Source organism: Colletes gigas, unplaced genomic scaffold (genome assembly GCF_013123115.1).
Source record: "Colletes gigas isolate AHSC1104 unplaced genomic scaffold, ASM1312311v1 Colletes_gigas_Sc00022, whole genome shotgun sequence".
Taxonomy (NCBI): domain Eukaryota; kingdom Metazoa; phylum Arthropoda; class Insecta; order Hymenoptera; family Colletidae; genus Colletes; species Colletes gigas.
Genome location: NW_025106651.1, coordinates 1,845,068 through 1,866,612, shown reverse-complemented (window position 1 = coordinate 1,866,612; position 21,545 = coordinate 1,845,068). Strand labels below are relative to the sequence as shown.

At 36.4% G+C, this 21,545-nt stretch overlaps 1 protein-coding gene across 1 annotated transcript in view; it reads left to right on the top strand.

Annotated features, from left to right (window-relative positions):
• The window catches only part of LOC122401166 (hemicentin-1-like), a 448,403-nt gene extending 428,084 nt beyond the window's left edge, over nt 1-20,319 (top strand). Inside the window, exon 6 of the mRNA XM_043403128.1 lies at nt 20,216-20,319. Within this exon, the coding sequence (XP_043259063.1) occupies nt 20,216-20,319 (104 nt within the window). The remainder of the gene's footprint in view (nt 1-20,215) is intronic.
• The last annotated feature ends 1,226 nt before the right edge of the window (nt 20,320-21,545 follow it).

The following is a 21,545-nucleotide window of genomic DNA, read 5'->3' as shown; positions in this document are numbered from 1 at the left end:
GAAGAACATTACTGTATCCTCAAAATGTTGCTCGTTTTCTACTACTCCGCTGATATTGCTACAAAAGAATAAATGTAGAAATCAGCGTATAGGAAAATTTCAATCGGGGGCAACGAAACAATCGGAAGAAACGCACGGCTGCCGGCGGAAAGTTTGTTAGACAGCCAAATGACTACTCGGACACGCTCGATCGTTTCGTTTTCATTCAATTCTCGTGCTGTTATCTCGTGGTCAGTTGCGGGTCTTCACGGTCCGTCGGGCTCGTTCGTCTCCGGTGAAGAAAAAGGTAACCGTCGGTGAAAAGTTTCTCGATTGATACGTGTCCGAACAAACAGATACTTTCATTGTTTTCCTTTGGCAGCACGTTCGGAACCGTGTCATTCCCCGTGACGTAGTTTCCTCTTTGCTCATCGATGAAAGCGTCCCGACGCTTGACGGAACGCTGGTGGCTAGGTTTGACGGTCGCTTTGACGCTTCGTGTTTCTGTGGCACCGAGGTCCGGCGTGATCGGTGCGTTTGACAGATTAATTAGATTGCACGCTTTTTAAAATGATGTAGTGTACGGTGTCGAGTTGGGGGAAAAAAGGTCAGAAGAAGCCCGGGAACATCCGTTCCTTTTTTCCTCCTTTTTCGTTTCAAGACCCAGGCTAAGATTGGTTTGTTTTTAACGCGATCACTGTGAGAGCTGTGGTGCTTTGAATAGCTGATGGACCAGTGATTGAAGGCTCCACGACATATCGTCAGACTCTTCCCATCTGTTTGAATTTTAAGATCGAAATATCTGTAGAATTCATGTCTTATACAGATGACAAAAATTCATAGATTCGTAAACCTTTAAACGATCAAAATTAAAATTATAAATTTCTAAAGCGTTCCGTGTTCAAAATAGAGACGAGCTGAAAGTAAAACAAGATAGTTCGAATATATTTTATCGCGCGGTAGTAAAAAGCAACAGATTGCAGTCATACAGCCATCTGTCGAAACTGGCGGACGTTAAACGTGGACATAACGATTTCGTATCCATCAACGTCCTGTTTGCGTAGAGATTCGATTCAACCGCTGAATACATTGTCCGTATTTGCTACACTCAGCTTAACTGGGAGCGTTGCGACAGTGGATACTATAATCAATTAAAGTCACATAAAAGAATTCTCGCTGGTTTTATCCCTGGGTGCTTACGAATTCTTTTTCAGGTTCCTGTAATTGCATTTTTTACTTCTTCGCTTGGTACACTCACAAGAGGTACCCAAGTCAGATCTGGATTAATATCAACTGATAACCTAAGATACTGTAAGAAAACCCAAGGCTGGCCGTTCTCGGTGGAAGGCTCTAGACCTTGTTTAGGTCATGGTAGGCCATGTGCGCCGGGCCCGATGACTTCTACGACTCAGGGCCATAAACGGAGGGTCCTCGAGGACATTCTAGAGTACCAAAGGGAACCTTCTTGGGACAAGGGAAAGTCAGTCTTGACTAACCACCGCGTTGGAAAAGACCACCAACCAGTTCTGCGAATTTCCGAGTATTACCGAGAACATCGTAGTCGGATTCGGCTTTTGTATTATCTTTAAATATATTCTTAAAATACACCCTTTAATTACTGATGATTAATCCAAATCACTAGCAGGCCTAGAATGAAACATTATTAATAATATTTCCTTTTCTTTCCTCCTAAATTTCATTTTAAAATTGATTTAACATTAAACAAAAACAGTAATCACAAAATTCAAAGAATTCAAAGAACATATAATAGGAATTAATATCATATATCCATATATGTATAGGGATACATATACAGGGTGTTCGGCCACTCTGGGAAAAATTTTAATGGGAGATTCTAAAGGTCAAAATAGGACCAAAATCAAGAATATCAATTTGTTGATGGAGGCTTCATTAAAATGTTATTAACATTTACAGTTCCGCCTGTACTGAATTTTTTTTCTCGAAAATACGCAGGATTTCGGAGGTATGTCTACTCATAAAAAATGATTGCAATTGACCCCCACAACCAAAAATAATTTTTCCAGAACAATTTGAAATTTTTTAATTTTGTCGAAATATTTATCCACCTTCCTGAATTTTTTTTCTCGAAAGTACGTAGGAATTCGAGGATATATTTGTTGACCAAAAATGATTGTAATTGACCTCCACAACCGAAAATAATTTTTTTAGAGCAATTTAACAAAATTTTTTTTTTGCCCAAAAATTTAGGCGCCTACTCGAATTTTTTCCCCGAAAGTGGATAGGATTTCAAGAATATGTCTGTTCACCAAAAATGATAGTAATTGATCCCCACAACCAACAATAATTTTTCCAGAACGATTTGAAATTCTTCAATTTCGCCAAAAAATTTACCAACCCCCTGTCGATTTTTCTTAAAAATTCGTTTTTCATTTTTAATAATTTTGTTTGTCGCCTGACAAAAAAGTTGTCTAATACATTTTTGTAGGTACCCATGAGCTCTACTTCAAAAAAAAGTTTCATTGAAATGTATTCACTATTGTAGGAGTTATGGCTGTTTGAAAATTGGACCATTTTTATGGAGTTTTTCTCACTTTACGGGATTAAGGAACAATTTTTGGAATATTTTTGGAACGTCTACATATTCTGCACCAAAATACGCGTTGTCTGCCGTTTGAAACATTGAAATCCTCCAAACCGTTCAAAAGTTATGACATTTTAAAGATTCGCATGAAATTTTCGGGCAACATTTCTGGCCATAAATTACATTTTCAATCAGGAATTTTTTTCTCGAAAATGCATGGAATTTCATGGGTATATGTAATGACCAAAAATGCAACCGAAAATAATTTTTCCAGAACGATCTAAACAAATTTTTTTTCAACGAAAAATTTCAGCGCCTACCTGAATTTTTTTCTCGAAAGTGGGTAGGATTTCGGGGGTATGTGTATTCACCAAAAATGGTTGTAATTGGCCTCCGCAACCAAAAATCATTTTTTCAGAATGATTTGTAATTTTTTAATAACTTTGTAACGAAGCCTCAGTCGAGAAATTGATATTCTTGATTTTCGTCTTATTTTGGTCTCTAGAATCTCCCATTACAATTTTTCCCAGATGTGGCCGAACACCCTGTATAGGGATTAACACTAGATTTGCGGGCATTGATCGCACGTATATTTATTGATACCTTTCATGTTGATGATTACCTTAAAATACGATTTTTCTTTTAATTAGAATATGTATTCATGACATTGCATCAAACAAATTCAACATAAGTTGTTGAAAAATAATATTTACGCTTTCTGCAATTTTAAATATGGAATCTGACATTCGTCAAATTGACGGCTTCCGTAAATCTAGTGTTTATAATCACTTTCTTTTTTCCTTTTCTTTCCTCCTAAATTTCACTTTAAGATTGATTTGACATTAAACAAAAACAGTGACCACGAAATTCAAGGAATCCAAAGAACATTTAATAGGAATTAATATCGCGCGTCTAACTTTCTTTAAAAGAAAAAGATATTCGATTAATCGATACCGTAGAGAGCCGGGGCCGCACAAAGAGATTTCGTGATTCGAAAACGGGCCGGGAACAACTTTTCTCTCCCCCTCGCGGATTTCCCACAGTAAGAAACGGGGAATTCCCGCGGGAGAATGGCAGGATATCGAAATCAAATCAGGGCCAAGTAGATAAGCAGCAGGCCAAGCACGTAGATGGAAGAACGTAAACGCGCTCCTCGCGCTTCCATGTCTAATTGTAAGTTCCAGGCAAAAGCCTTCGGTTCCTCGAATCCCTATTGTATTAGAGAGGACTGCTGGTCGATTCATTCTTTTCATCGGCGCGCAATATTGCCGAGCACTGTTTCTCGAAAGGTCGTTAGAAATCGCAAACAATTCTCTTCTCTTCGACGATTGTCCGTTTTTTTGATTTCGTTTCGTTCTTTGTTTGTATTTGAACTATAGAGGTGATACCATATTGATGTCAGACGATAAAGTATTATTTTCTACCGAACAGTTTGATTCCAACGTTTAATATTCGTACGCTGTCGAACAGTATTTCGAACGACCAGACTTGCTTGAAAATAAAGAATCACCTATTGTTTTGAAAGGTGAGTGAGTTTTCGTTCTGACGCTGCTTTTGTTCTTTTAGACGAAATAGGTAGGATGGCTTTTCCGAGATCGGTTTTTCCTCTTTCCGCTATCTTTGCAGTCTATTTGATTCCCCAGTAGATCGAGATTCGGCTGAAAATTCCGTCAACAACTACGATTTCTTAAAATTTTTTTTACTCCGGGTCAGGTTGTCTTGCGTAAATATAATAATGAAACGAAATGGGGACGAAACTATAAGGAAATAGTAGACGAAAAAGTAAACCAACGAACAATTACAGAGAGAAGTGTTCGCAACCTATGGCTCTAAAAGATTATACGTGTCTAATACTATAGAGATGGATTCTCCTTTCAGTTGTGTTCATACCACTTGGCTTTTAAAAGTTCCTTGGAAGTTCAGGAAAGAAAGTTAACGGTAACTAAGTCGCGGCGATAATGAACGATCGATTCCTTATAAAGAAACACGTATGTCTAGGAAGTTGGCTCTGTATTGTACAAGTAAGACGAGGAAATGGAATTCTATATACGTATAATTAGAGTTTCGATTCACTGGCATATTATAGAGTCTGAAATGGTGAATACAGTAAATGGAAAAATATGAGTTTGCATTCAAATAAAATTTCAGCTTGAGTTTATTTAATATAACAAAAGTAGACGTTTCAGAATGCAACTACCAACGTAGGCGAAATCCATAAATTGCGATCCTCTTACAAAACTTGCCTTCCGCTACAAAGCGATTTTATGTATACACAATCATTGTCGTGTATTTATACGACCACATTTATGTCCCTGCACTTGGGGTATTGCCGCGGGTTAATTCGGTCATAAATATACGTGGACGTCTTTACAGCGATAATCATAGGATCGTGTGCGTACGCACGTGCATGTTCCTATACGTGTACATGCATACAGACCGTCATAAGGTGAATCAAGAAATATTTCAGCATCGAGTAATGTATATAAAAGGCAATGCTTGAATAGCTTCATTTCTGTACGATGCATTACTCTGACAGCATAATTCGTCGTTCTCGAGATTTCTATATCTATAAAACTACGTTTAAAATGCTTTAAAGTATGCATTGAAAAATGTATGTTATTAAAATCACGCACTCCTAATAGAAAACTAAACAATAAATATTAAAGTGGAAGTAAGATTGGTATTGTGGAATGAAAATATACAAATTCTGATAAAAATTCAAGCGAATGTTATTTCACTCGTCCAATTTTGGTAGATACCCTAGAGGCAGAATGTCAGCCACGTTGCGTTTTACCAGAACCGAGGATAATCTGCGACGGTGGCGAATACAGATCCATTATACGTGTCGTATGAAATACAGGGGTGACCCACGGATTCTAATTCGCATCGTGGGTGCGCGTATTACCATTTTGAAATGAAACGAAAATTACGCGGGAATGTAGGACGCTTCAGGCCCGATTGAATCGCGGTTTCGCTGAACCGAATCGCGATTACGCTCGCACTAATTGTAAGTAGTAACATTGTTCTATCGATTCTGGCAATAATCAATACTGTCTCGTAAACAGAAAGCTGATAATCTGAAAGACGATTTGTTTGCTTCGAATATTAGTGCGGACTGTAAAATATTGCCGACAAATACGTATCGATGCGCTAATAAATAACAATTTAACGCAGGACCGTATACGTATCAAGAACAGATCACATTGAAATCTTCAAAATGTTTGATCGCTCTCATATTACAATATCCATAAAAAGTCTTCTTCTATGAATAAATTAATAATTGAGAGCAATGGTTAATAGCAACATTATAATTCATAGAAAACAGCTGTTCGTTCCGAAAACGCAATAATAATGAGTGTCGAGTTGGGAACTTCAAAATAAATTGTTTCAACAATCAAATGGTGTTTCGCCCAGGTAATACTCATTACTGAGGCACCAGTAAACCCGTGGGGCATCGACCAATTACTTTTTTAATTAATTGATTAAATTATCAACCTTAATCGATTCCAATTGCAATTCATAAAACAAATTTAACTTACAATTATTTATTACCCTGCCAGATTTCATTAAAATCGGTAACATCTGAAATTTCTCTTATTGGAGATTTATCTATTTCGCCACAACCTCTATATTTCGAGAAATTTTGTATTACATAATAACTTCCATTATTCTTAAAATTGTCCACGGTGTGTTAACTTTATGGAATGTTCGTCTGTAACGAGAGACTACCAGCCTGTATATCATTTTTTTAGTATCGAATGTATTATATGTGTATCCAGACAAAATCTCGTAATAAACAGTGACAGTGTCCGCGCAACGCGACATTCGAAAATAGGTCGAAGCGGGTCGTTAAAGACCGTCATTATCGCAACTGCGAAAGAACAGTTAATTCAGTCGGAAACAGTAGCCATTCTTCGATGGGAAACTAATATCCAGAATTATCGACTGGCACGCGAAGTCGTCGAGTTATTTACTTTACTTTCGCGGAGAAACTGATTACTTTTCCGATATTTATTTCAGCTGTTTTCCATTAATCACGAATGGAGGTTCCTGTGGGCAACCGACGCTTCTCGTTCGATTCGTGTCACTGCATTGATACGCAAACGTTGAGCTCGTAACGAAGATATATATACAAATTGAACGCTTATTTGTTACCTGCTTGACATTCGTTATTATTTGACTCTTAAAATTTCGTATTAAATTCTGGTTGGCTTTCAATGTAAATAAGAAATATACAGGGTGTTAGGCCACCCCTGGGAAAAATTTTAATGCGAGATTCTAGACGCCAAAATAAGACGAAAATCAAGAATATCAATTTGTTGATTGAGGCTTCGTTAAAAAATTATAGAAATATTTCCAGCCACACCTTAGATTTTCGATGAGGAATTATTTTCTCGAAAGTGCGTAGGATTTCGAGGGTATGTCTATTGACCAAAAATGATTGTAATTGATCCCCGCAATCGAAAATAATTTTTCCAAAACGATTAGAATTTTTTTGTTCGGCAAAGAATTTCAGCACCTACCCCCTGTCGATTTATCTTAAAAATTCGTTTTTCATTTTTAATAAATTTGTTTGACGTTCTACGGAAATGTTGTCTAATACTTTTTTGTAGGTAAACATGAGCTCTACCACCAGACTAAATTTCATTGAAATATATTCACTATTGTACGAGTTATGGTCGTTTGAAATTTCGACCAACTTTTATGGGGTTTTCCTAACTTTATGGTGTTAAGGAACAACTTTTTCAATATTTTTGAAATTTCTACATATTCTTGACCAAAATACGCGTCGTTCGCCTTTTTAAACATTAAAATCCTCCAATCCGTTCAGAAGTTATGAAGTTTTAAACTTACGCATGAAATTTCAGTAAAACATATCAATGTATGGTCAGACATTGTATTTTCGGTAATGAATTTTTTTCTTGAAACTGTGTAGGAATTCAAGGGTATGTCTATTCACTAAAAATGATTGTAATTGACTCCCGCAATTAAAAATAATTTTTTCAGAATGATTTGAAATTTTTGAATTTAATTTTTTAATAACTTTTTAACGAAGCCTCAATCAAGCAATTGATATTCTTGATTTTCGTCTTATTTTGGCCTCTAAAATCTCGCATTAAAATTTTTCCCAGGAGTGACCGAAAAAATCTTCAGTGCCCACCGCGAAGGCCATAATGGAAGTTCATTGACCTTGCGACGTCGACAGTGAAATGTAAACAAAGCTTCGACTCCTTATATCTTCGGAACTAATTACTCTACCGACTTGTATAAACGCTCGTTTTAAGTGGTTTGTCATCCTCTATCATATGAATGTAACAACTATTCTAATTTATGCAGTCTTCCATGTTTATTTTCATATTTACTTTGACACTATGCATCTAACGAAATTTCAGCAATTCCTATTGATTACACGACTGGTGTGCGATAAAACTGGATCATAAATAGTTTATTTAATTGAAAATGAATTCAAATTATTAGGCAATATTTTTTCGTAAATAACGGTTTTTTCTGGAACTGACTACGGTATCGACTTGAAACAAAATTCGTGTTCAAGTGCATTTTATAGTCCATCTGATGAAAATTTTAGTTGCGTCAAGAATTCTTGTCCGTCCAACAAATATGTTTCCCTGCTATTCGTTTCCGATCTTGTTTGCTTCGTCAACATTCGTCGATCGAACGATTTTCATAATAAGGCGTTGTTGATTTGTCCAAATCGTATAAGCGCTAACGCGATGTACACGTTCGTCCAATATTTGCGAAAAGTGTGTCGATGCACGCGAACAATTGTGCCGTTTCTCCCGTGCAAATACGAGTGCGAACGTGTTTGCCGCTTACGGAAGTGTTATAATATTTAATTTGTTGTTTCGGAGCTTGTACCGCATTCGATTGATTACGATGCGTACTAGCAATTCCAACTGAAACCAGATCGGGTTTAGAACTGCGTCAAACCTCTGGCTACACTGTTGCATACGTCTGTAATTTAAATGCAACCCTAACGCACTGGGATGTAATATTAAACTACTTTTTATACTGATCTTATATAGTATTAATAATAATAACTACAAGAAAGCGTATTATTATTCCTCTAAAACACATTTTTTTTCTGTTATAAATTTGTCTTTGTACTTACTAAAATATAAACTGAACATTATAAAATCTTGTTCGAGCAGATCGATGCTGATGAAGTTAAAAAGAAAAAAGAAAAGATGTCCAATTTACTAAACTATTCGCAATGAAAACCAAAAAGCAAAACAAATCAGTGTGATCAAGCTGTATAGAATAGTTTTAATTACTAATGACGCATAAAAAAAATCACTGTTTAATGAATTTGCTTTCAAGGAAACACTCTTAATTCCTCAGGTTTAATAATTTCTGGAAAAAGCGGGTAAAGACTGCAGTCAGATACGACCTCAACGATTCGTTGGAGCTTCATCCACCGAGACGAGATGATATCCTTTGAACAGTGATTTTTTTGAGCCCTCTGTTATTGTCTTCATTTTTATTGTTTGCTTGTCGCGTCCTGCTGCGTGCTCGGCGACAGTCAAAGAAAAGGCTTTATGCATTCTTTAGAAAAACATTCGGTATTCCCGAGAGATGAGCAAAGCAACGTGTCCCTCTACAGACAAGGAACAAACTTTTTTGTCCGACATATCTTTCACTCATCTCTGGCCGAAAGCGGAGGAACTTCTAGGTTATCGGATTGCTTACTTGCGGAAAAGTATAATTACCCTTTGTGAGATGTTTTGCAGTTGCGAGACTAATTTTGTTAAACAAACAAGGCGGAGCTCTTTCTTACGATGGTAGTGAGTACTACTTTCTGTTTACGGTGTCATGCATTTCTTATTCAGTAATAGAAGACCAAGCTTAAACAATACTTTGCGTGTACCTTCCTCTTTTAAAATGGAATTCCTTCCAATCAGAACTAGGTACATTTTGTCTAGATTACGAATAAGGAACGTTTCATCTTAGTTTCTAAATAAATGTTTAACTAAACGAAAAGCTATCCAGGCAAGAATTTATTTAGTTGAGAAGCCGACAATTTTTCTTATTAGAAATTTATGAGCACGCCGGTGCTTGGTTATCTTCAGCAGCCATTGAATAGAACGAAAGGGCGTGGTAGAGCAATTGTGGTAGGTGATTTTTCTTGGACCAAACGACGCGACGTATGGCTAACATTGAAAGCCACTAGGTTGATTGCAGACAAACAAATATATGGCTAGTATAAAAATAGAAAGACACGAAAATTCAGCTTTTAACTCTAGAAATATCGAGCCCAAGAATTAATGATCTTTCGTTTGCACGGTTGCTTTTATATTTAAAAAATTCGAATATCCGGGAAACTAAACCATTCCAAGTTGATTTCGAAAGTATTCTATACTATAGTCGGAAAGTTCAGTTTCGCGCAAGCTCTAGACACGTAACTTGGCAAATTCGCGTGTTTCAATTCGCGAGTGCTCTTAAACCGTTGAATTCCGCGGAAAGCAACGAAGACTCAAATGGTAATTGCACCACGTTCGGTGAGTTTCGCGTTCTTACGAACAACTTAATGTCATTCGTCGGAGGTGGGAACATTCAGCCAACGTCTTCGAGAAGAACAACAGCTACAATTCCTATCTAGCAAAAGTTAGATTCGAGATAATCAAGAAAGTTCCATTCGAAAGAATTAATTTAACTTTAGCATCCCTCCATTTGAAAAAAATAATTATTTTACGTAAAGCCTCCCTTTGTGATAATTTTTGGACGAACTTTTTCGACAACTTTTAAAAAAATCTAGAACAAAGTAAAATTTTCGATAATCAAATCCTGTTAACGAGGTCTCAGTAATAAGGTCAGCGTACCGAGACAGTAATCCAAGCTACGCTTCCGGACATCATTTAATGACCGCGAAGTGCTCCGTTAAACCCTGGATCAGACGATCTTAACCCACTCTCGGGTGGCGATTTGGATGATGAATGAAGGCTGAACCGGCGAAGCTGCACGGGACTGTCCTCAAAATTACTCGACGCGATCGACGGGGTAAAATACCAAAGGGGCCGCCGCGACGCGAAATTTCTGACATTCTCAACTTCCAGCGTAACTGTGGGATTTGTACCGAAAACCTCTGTAATCTTCCGGAGCACGGGCCCGCCCGTAATTAATGCGCATAGTTCGATCGACTGAAAAATACCGGGATTATCCGGCTTGTTGCTTCTACGTAAATCGACAGGAAATTTCGTTCGCGGGGTGTCACACAAGGTTCCCGCAGGAATTTTGGCATCGCTCGCGACTGGATAAACCGATTCGTTGATTTATGGAAACAAAATTAGTCACTCCTACTCGCAATTGTAAAATTAACTCTTTGACTTACCATTCTATTCTCGAATAACAAATATTGAAATGTTGGGTTCGCTCGTAAACCAGCTTTCGATCGTGACTTTGCTCGTTTAAATATCGGTTCAAAGAACTCGTTGGTAATTATTTACTTTAGCAATTCCTCGCCAATTTCGATGACCTTGAAATATGTTGTCAAGGTCGCTGTTATGAAGGTTTTTTCTCTATACATATAGCCACCGCTCGGCCTTAGTTTCCGAGATTTTTTTTCAAAAAGATCGCTGCTACTACAATGGCGGTCGGTAATGGATGCGTATAACGGATGTGCATACAAACTCGATGTGAGTAACCAGCCGCCTAACTAGTAATTAATATAATGGATTAGGTTTAGGTTAGACGCATTCATCTTCTATTTAAATTTTCTTTATTAATATTATCCGATATAAGCTTGATACAGTATACATTATTTATCGTTGGTAGTCATGATTTTAATACAAGAGTATCTGCATTTTTTGATATAATGGCAGACATATTTCCAATTTCTGTTAATATTAACGACAATAATAATAATAAAGAATAAAGTTTAATATTTTATCTCCAACTCAACCCGAGACTAATTCAGACATAAAATTATTTTTCCAAATATCTCGAAAACGAAGGGCGAGCGACGATAACATGTATAAAAAAAGAATCTTCATAACAGTGACCTTGACAACATATTTCAAGGTCATTGATATTAGTGAGGAATCGCTACATTCTGGAGGATTCTGATTTATAAAGGTTTTCTTGATTTTCTTAAGTTGAAAGTATTGTTATTAACATGTACACTTTTAACTTAAAATCAGTTAATGTAAGTACTATTTCAGAGAATGTATATACTAGTTTTTTCTGTAAATTCATGTGCAATGTCATTTTATGTAAAAATCAATCTCTTAGTGCCCTAGAGGTGAGGGATTTTGATGAAACCCAAATATGATATAATCCGCGCGAAATAAATTGGGGATTTAAATCATTATTTTGCTGTCCTTGAATTTCTTTAAAACTCTTGTTATAAAAATGAATTTTTCCCGAGCCTATTTGTCAAAAAGGACATTCTACAAAATATGGAAATATTTCGTTATACAGGGTGTTCGGCCACCTCTAGCAAAAATTTTAATGAGCGATAGTAGAGGCCAAAATAAGACGAAAATCAAGAATACTAATTTGTTGATGGAGGCTTCGTTGCAAAGTTATTAACATTTAAATTTCCGCCTGTAGAATGACAATCCGCTAAACAGCTGGTTCGCGCGGACGGTTGCGGCAGGCGAGTGCTAGTGGTTCTCACGCAGCATGAAAAATTCTGCTTACCGACATTATCGACAGCCTTAGATTTTTGTCCACTTATGGGAATGCGAACACCTTACGTTGAATAAGATTCAACCTGTCTTATGAAAATCCAGAAGGGCATATCAAAACTCGTCCGACGAGATTTTCACAGAGAAAGGGTGAATGCCAGTTCCAATACACAATGTTGTGAACAAAAATCACCCACATGCGATTATACACGCCCCACGATTGTCCACAGTGTCCACAAGTATCCACAAATAATCCGTTTCAGGCACTAACCACTATGCAATTAAATAAACACGTACCGCGATTATGTTATTCGTGAATGTCTACGTGTACGTGTATCACGATTCTTCCGAGTTACTTACGAATAAAACTGTTATTAATTTTTCAAATACACTTCAATTTAAAAATGTAAAAAGGAATCGCAGGATAAATGAAATTTTCGCATCGATTTACGTTCACGGCGAAGAATGTAACAATACTAGCAGCTGACTGTGCCATCGATCGACGAGGTTCAGAGAAACATATGCCGAACAGGCCCCGATTCTACGTCACTCGCCTCGCTTATCTCTCTCACACACAGCGGAGACAAAGGGCAGCATCGGCACGTGTTCGGCCAGCTAGTCAGTCGTAAAACAGTATCAGTCAAGCTAGTTCACGCGACACATTTCAGTTATGTATTAAGTAGCATGTAAGAAATACAGTGATATAAACAATCAGCGAATACTTATTAAATTCCTGTTTACATTTTTAAATTGAAGTGTATTTGAAAAATTAATAACAGTTTTATTCGTAAGTAACTCGGAAGAATCGTGATACACGTACACGTAGACATTCACGAATAACATAATCGCGGTACGTGTTTATTAATTGCATAGTGGTTAGTGCCTGAAAGGATTATTTGTGGATACTTGTGGACACTGTGGACAATCGTGGGGCGTGTATAATCGCATGTGGGTGATTTTTGTTCACAACATTGTGTATTGGAACTGGCATTCACCCTTTCTCTGTGAAAATCTCGTCGGGCGAGTTTTGATATGCCCTTCTGGATTTTCATAAGACAGGTTGAATCTTATTCAACGTAAGGTGTTCGCATTCCCATAAGTGGACAAAAATCTAAGGCTGTCGATAATGTCGGTAAGCAGAATTTTTCATGCTGCGTGAGAACCACTAGCACTCGCCTGCCGCAACCGTCCGCGCGAACCAGCTGTTTAGCGGATTGTCATTCTACAGGCGGAAATTTAAATGTTAATAACTTTGCAACGAAGCCTCCATCAACAAATTAGTATTCTTGATTTTCGTCTTATTTTGGCCTCTACTATCGCTCATTAAAATTTTTGCTAGAGGTGGCCGAACACCCTGTATACTATATTACTATAAAATATCTAATTAACTAAGCACAAAAGTAATTCATATAAATTACAGAATACGATGGGTTTTAGTTGCCCCTTTCTTTCGATCTTTGTAATAAATGTTCATGTTAAACTTCTAGATAGGTCCTTTTGATGCAAAACGAGCCCGACATTCTTTGATCCGACATTGGTAACCACGGCAGTCGATCAAAGCCAAAGAATATTCGCCAAAAAGAGCACGACCTTCGGGTATCACGTATCGCTGAATCCTCAAAAAGGATTGCAAATTTCTCTGATTCTATATATTTTCGTACCACGCGAATTTGTACGCCAAATGTGCTCCAGTTGACGATAAAATAAAAATATTTGCAAGATAATCAGTAGTACAAAATGAATTAAAAAATAAACTAAATTATTTTGTAATTGCTTTGCACGCTATTTCTCTGTTTGCTTTTATTAATTAAGACTATGTAAAATGATCAGTAAAATATTGCTATGCAAACACGGCACGATCACCTTATGCGATCACTAGCAATGAAGAAAAACTTTGCACACTGATCTCTTGAAACTTTCATAATTTAAACTATACTTAGGCATACGAGGTAACGTACATATGTAAGTTGTACATATATATGTACATATTACGCCACTGTAGCAACGACTAATTATAATCATTTTTAAGTATATTGATCGGTCCCAAGAATCGAAAGATAATCCTCATTATACGTACTACTACCATTGATTTCTCTGCTCTTCGCCTCACATTTGATTTAGAGTAGTTAGGAGTTCGATCTGCCCATTATTTGTTTCAAAGAAAGAAAGCACGACTCTTCGATCGATAAAATAACTAAAAATGCTAGTGAGACGAAACTAACTTCGTAAGAAATAGATTGAGTAGTAGATTAAACTAATCTGGACTGTGTTTCGATCTCTGTGCACTTACGACATGTTGTTGAATCCGAATCTTAGTACGTGGCTCCATTCTAGCGATTGTTCACTTTACATTCCACAGTGATTCAATGGAATTACTCAGGTTGCATTCAGTAGGTAATCGGTGTTTGGACCTAGCTGTTATGTGACGATTCAACGGAATGGTCTGCACTGGTTTCGATCATCGACCCATCGACCTAGCAACTCTAAGCTGACGAAACCACTAACAACGGTTGGAGTCGATCGCTGGTTCCTTCCGATCGCACGAAAATCCATCATTAATATTGCGTGGTTGTCGAAAGAAAAATGTTGAAAGGAATAAATAACGAAATACTAGCATTCTTGGCGTCAGCGACTAAGCAAAGTCTACACAAAATATGTACCAATGTCGTCTACTGGTAGAGCTAATTCTTATTGAAGTTACTTTCAATCTCCACACATGTGTAATCACAGATGAGGTATACAAGTAGACCTTGCATCCAATGTATTTTTTCGACCCATTTTTCTGGGGCCCTAGAACCCCAATTTGTGTCACTCACAACACTACCAACAGGTAACAGAAATGAACACAAGAAGATGTGAGAAACATTTCTAGTCACACATTATATTCTCGGTAAAGAATTTTTTTTTCGAAAACGCACAGGATTTTTGGGCTATGCCTATTCACCAAAATTGATTGCAATAGACCCCCGCAACCGAAAATAATTATTCCAGAAAGATTTGAATTTTTTTTTTCTCCGAAAAATTTAAACAGCTACCCTTTGTCGAGTTTTCTTAAAAATTCGTTTTTGAATTTTAATAACTTTGTTTGACGCTGTATAGAAAAGTTGTTTAATACTTTTCTATAGATACCCATAAGCATTACTTCAGAAAAAATTTCATTGAAATATATTTACTATTATAGGAGTTATGGCCGTTTGAAAATTGGACCATTTTTATGGGGTTTTTCTCACTTTACGGGGTTAAGGAACAACTTTTCGAATATTTTTGGAATGTCTACATATTCTCCACAAAAATACGCGTCGTTTGTCTTTCGTAATATTAAAATCCTCTAATCCGTTCAGAAGTTATGATGTTTTAAAGACACGCACGAAATTTCAGTAGAATATTTCTGGTCACACATTATATTTTTGATAAAGAATTTTTTTCTCGAAACTGAGTAGGATTTCGGGGGTAAGTCTATTCACCAAAAATGATTGCAATTGACTCCCACAACCAAAAATAATTTTTTCAAAATGATTTGAAATTAATGTATAAGTAAAGTGAGGAAAAGCCAAAAATTTCAAATCATTTTGAAAAAATTATTTTTTGTTGCGGGGTCTAGTTTTAATCATTTTTGGTGAATAGACATACCCCCGAAATCCTAGGCACTTTCGAGAAAAAAATTCTTTACCAAAAATATAATGTCTGACCAGGAATAGGTAATTCTATTGAAATTTCGTGCGTGTCTTTAAAACATCATAACTTTTGAACGGATTAGAGGATTGTAATGTTTCAAACGGCAAACAATGCGTATTTTAGTGAAGAATATCTAGAAATTTCAAGAATTTTCGAAAACTTGTTTCTTAACCGCGTAAAGTGAGAAAAACCCTACAGAAGTGGTCTAATTTTTAAGCGACCATAAGTATACAGGGTATTTCACCTAACTTGACCACCTTAAATATATCGCTTATTTTGTATGATAGAAAAAAATGTCAAGGGGAGAAAGTATTCTGTTCGAAGGCGCCAATACGGTGATGGATCGAATTTTTTTTTCAAGGTCATTTTTTTCGAGATTTCAAGGTCATCGTATTTTTTTTAAATGGGACCACATATTTTCGCTACAACAGTCTTATAGCTTATAAAAAGACGAATCCAACGATGTGCGATATGTTGACCTTCACGTGACCTTTAGCGAAGGAATTATGAAATGTTTGTCAGTAACTTCAGTACGCGTTCGGAGACGGTAAATGAAGGAATTTCAATTTCATTGAAACAGTGTACCGTGTAATTGTTTCTGGTGCTTATAAATAGATATTCATATTCTCCTTTCAACGGTTGAAGTATGTTTACAAGCATTATTATTGTAAGAGGGGAATGACCGAAGCGGGTCAATAGCGCGTTGTCAAAAAGCCGCGACGTACACAACAAGTTGCAGTATCGATAGCAGTGTAATAAGATTCTCCATCATGTACACTACAGCAGAAAAAGTGGAAATGATTTTATGATCGCCGGATCTTACGCCACTTGATTTCTTTCTGTGGGGGCACCTAAAAAATACAGTTTACAATGATATTCCCACAACAGCAGAAAACATGCGACAAAGGATTCTTACATGCATGTAGATCAATTACTGTAGAACAACTGAAAAATGTTCAGCAAGAATTTATTTACCGCCTCCAAAAATGTATCCAGGTTCATGGTGCACATTTTGAACACCTTCTAAAATAAACATTTAATTTAAGACTGTTTCAATGAAATTGAAATTCCTTCATTTACCGTCTCCGAACGCGTACTGAAGTTACTGACAAACATTTCATAATTCCTTCGCTAAAGGTCACGTGAAGGTCAACATATCGCACATCGTTGGATTCGTCTTTTTATAAGCTATAAGACTGTTGTAGCGAAAATATGTGGTCCCATTTAAAAAAAATACGATGACCTTGAAATCTCGAAAAAAATGACCTTGAAAAAAGAATTCGATCCATCACCGTATTGGCGCCTTCGAACAGAATACTTTCTCCCCTTGACATTTTTTTCTATCATACAAAATAAGCGATATATTTAAGGTGGTCAAGTTAGGTGAAATACCCTGTAGTCGAGGTAAATGTACCAGTTACTCAGACGTTCCGAATAATCGGAACTGTACTGTATATCTTTCTCAGTCTTAATTTCTAAATGATTTCCATTGTTTTTTATCTCTCTTCGACGCGACGCGTAGCTTTGTTTTTGGATTTTTGTCCCGTTTTCTTAAGTGTCCTCTTATGTACCGCCAGTTGGTCTTCAACATGCTTTAATATATCCAGAGATACAGTGCAGCGACTGGATCATCAAAGGGCATATCTCAACTCTGACACGTCGAAAATAATTAATGAAGACTGATTGACCTACGTCTCTCCGCTTTGTTTCGTGTTGCATTCGCTAACGAAAGATTTGTTCCCAAGTGAACTGCACTTCCTAATGAATCATAGTTAATTAAAATGAATAACAGACAATAATAGCCGCTTCTCGAATGCCGAGATACGAAAATACAGGACACAAATGCATTATCTTTGTGGAAAGGCTTAATTCCTCTACTACCATTGTGAATACATTATTTTCGCTACGAAACAAATTATACTAGTTATTTTGCTGGCTGATAACTGATAAGAGAACAACTCGTCGTTCTCACTTCATATTATTACGACGATTGTTATATTCGCTTAGAAATTTTTGATATCCGCGCAATTGTTGATGCACATAGACGAATAATTTTATTTTTCTGTTATTGGTTTCGATGTTATTTGATTTTCGAAATACCTCAGTTATTTACGAATCGAGTATATTCACATTATTTACAGTTTCTGCAATGGAATGAACGTATATCAATTAAATGAAAAATTTAATTTCACAAACTTGCGTAAAGATTGAAAGAGTCAAATAAATACCACGATGTTTATTTATTTCTTTTTATTGTCTACTATAGGCCCTCGTTGCTCATTACGCAAACGAAGATGCAAATAGTGCCTAAAATTTTTATTTTGTACATTTATTACGTTTCACGATATAAAGGGGAAGAAATAGAATAATTTGCTTTCGTTCCTGTCGATACTGGTCGATGACAGTTTCCCATAATTTTGCAAACAGCCGATCCTGTGACCGAAAGCGGCACGTAAAGTTTAGATTTATTATTTAGCATGGCTTGTTCTTGGATTTATCGCGCGACGTGGGTAACATTGTTTTTCAAGACTTTCGAAATAAAATTCCCCTGTATTTTTGGCGCGGAGACAAGGGTTGCTTTCGCTACTAATTTCACCCCGTCATACACCTTACTTGTAGTTGCACATCACGCGCAATGGGATTTACGTCACGCGCGGAGGCTCGTGACGAGCATCGCAGCGTTCTGTAACTGGGCGCATCCCTTATGTAGTAATTTCGACCGAAAATATTGCAACTGCACAATGTACACGGCGCCCAGATTTACGAACAACGCGTTTCAAATGAAGTTTACAAGATATTTATTGGCCGAGAGAAATTTCAATTTTTATTGTCCATAATCTTAAATGATAGATCGTTTTGGTAATCTGAAAAATTAACGATGTTCCAAATAAATATTTCACATAAAAATTACTCTGATTTGAGGGGGATATAATTACTTTTTCTATTCGAATGAATTTACAAAAATATTGTAACAAGTCAGACATTAAACATTCCATGAAGCTTTATTATTTCTGTTTGAATATGTATTTCATATTGGTTACATTAAAATATACCACGGATACCAACAATTTCTACGTCGAGGTTTCCATCGTTAATAAAAGAATATTTAATTATTTCAACAGGTCGATGAAATCATTTCAAAACTATGCGAACCCCAATGCTTTTAATTGTCGATGTTAACTAATTATATTTTCGACGGTGCTCAACTTGAAACGATATCCATATGTAAATGTGATTACACAAGGTGTTCGGCCACTCCTGGGAAAAATTTTAATGGGAGATTCTAAATCGATTTCTTGATTGAGGCTTCAAAAAGTTATTAAAAAATTAAATTAAACAATTTCAAATCGTTTTGGAAAAATTATTTTTGGATGCGGGGGTCAATTATAATCATTTTTGGTGAATACACATAACCCCGAAATCCTACCCACTTTCGAGAAAAAAATTCAGGTAGGCGCTGAAATTTTTCGTTGAAAAAAAATTTGTTTAGATCGAGACTTATACTTTCGAGAATAAAATTCGACTAGGTACTGAAATATTTAGACGAAATTAAAACATTTCAAAGCATACTAAAAAAATTATATTTAGTTACAGGAGTCAACTACAAACATTTTTTATGTATAGACATACTCCCGAAATCCTGCGTATTTTTGAGAAAAAAATTCATTACTGAAAATATAATGTCTGGCCATAACTGTCTGTTACCCTGAAAATTAAAAAATTTTTAATCGTTCTGGAAAAATTATTTTCTGTTACGGGGGTTAATTACAATAATTTTTAGTGAATAGACCCACCCCCGAATTCCTATCCACTTTCTAGAAAAAAATTCAGAACTTTAAACGTTAATAACATTTTACCGAAGCCTCCATCAACAAATTAGTATTCTTGATTTTCGCCTTATTTTAAAATTTTTCTCAGGTGTGGTCGAACATCCTGTATATATTCAATGTAACATACTTTTATTGACTTTAGATTTCTTTTTAAGTGCAACGATGCATGTGCAATTTGGAATTTCTTGAAATGAAAATGCATAAGTTTTATTGCACAGAAAAATTCAATTCTTGTAAATTCTTTAGGCTTCTCAGACTCGTACAAATTCTTGTTTACGTGACTTCGAAAATTCCATTGGGTATGCGTGCCCTGAATGACTTCGACATCGATAGAAGTAGAAAGAACAATCAATGGTCAGACGCGACAGAGAAATTGTATTAAAATACTACTTTTTTCTCGCGATTTATTTTCACGTTTAGAATCATTCCCTGCCCGATTTTACCACATGTGCCGCGCGTTTGTGTGTAATGGCAAGTATGTACAAGGGCAGATACTAATCTGAGGCTCGTTGTTCTTGTTTCAGGAGAGAAACCAGCTGCAATGCAGCACGGGAACACGGCAGCAGGCTCGCCGACATCGAAGACTGTCCTTGTAATGCTCGCCTTCTTTTTGGGTCAATTGAGATAATGTGTGTTATCATGCGTGTTTGAACGTGTGCTATGAACTGTGTGCGTGTGTGCGTATAAGCACGAATGCATCGTGCACAACCCAACGAATGTTGCCGAGCATTAACAAAAAATTCGATGGATCGTTGGACACAGTAGAACGTAGTTTCCCCTTCCCTGTTTGTATCTCGATCGAAATTCAATTGACAGCCCAACATGCCGCGGAGCGATCATCGATGAAGAAGAAGCTTTTCTTGTAACGCAAGATGAACGTTTTTTTGGTCGAAGCGAGTCGGTGAATCCTTTCTTTCGGCTTGAAGATTTTTTGTTTAAAAGGAGTCGTCGATGACAACTTTTTTTAAAATAAAATTTGTGGTACGTTGAATTCTATAAAACGTTTGGCTTGTCTCAGAGAAATTGTTGCAGGAAGGATCTTGAGAACTCTGTTATCGAATTTTATTCCTCCCTATCGTATTAGTTTCTGAACTAGTTCACACCACGAGGAAAAAGATATTGTTGGTAGGCGATCAGTACATGCTCGCCGTACTTTTAAAGGGAATTACAGGCCGCTAATGAAAAAAGTTTCATGTTTAATCCTGCAACAGGCAAAAACAACGATATTTTTCCACGGTGTAATTTTCTATATGGATTGTGGGGTATACCTCTCAGAAGGTCGAAGGGATTTGCTGAATTTCACGCGAAAAGGATAAATGAACTTTCTCGTGTAGTTTCGTCTTACTGGCGATAAATTTTAGATTCAAGTTAACAACATTTTTTGCGGACAATATACATTTATTTTTTTATTATATTGTGATTATTACGATGGTGCCTCAATGGAAATTCACCTCGTTGGATTTATGATTATTTGAAAATCCAATAAAATTGTGGTATTCTGCTACCGAAGAATTGTCATCGACGATTGGAATCGAATGAATTTTTAAATTATAACTTGATTAAATAATGTTCGGAACTTCTGTCACGAATGAATACATCGCCCGTGTCTCCAATTACTTTTACGTAATGTTAAATTTTTTACGATAATATTCAGTTGTTATAAGTCGCTTACTACTATGCTAAATCAGGATCAAAGTGTAATCGGTGACGGAGATACGTTAATCAGGAAATATTGAGGCAGTCTATCGATTAGATCCTTGATTCACTAGTGTTACTTTGGCAAACTAGCATAATACATATGAGCAACGATCGTATCGGACGTGATCTCAATTGAATTCGATCTGATTATAATTT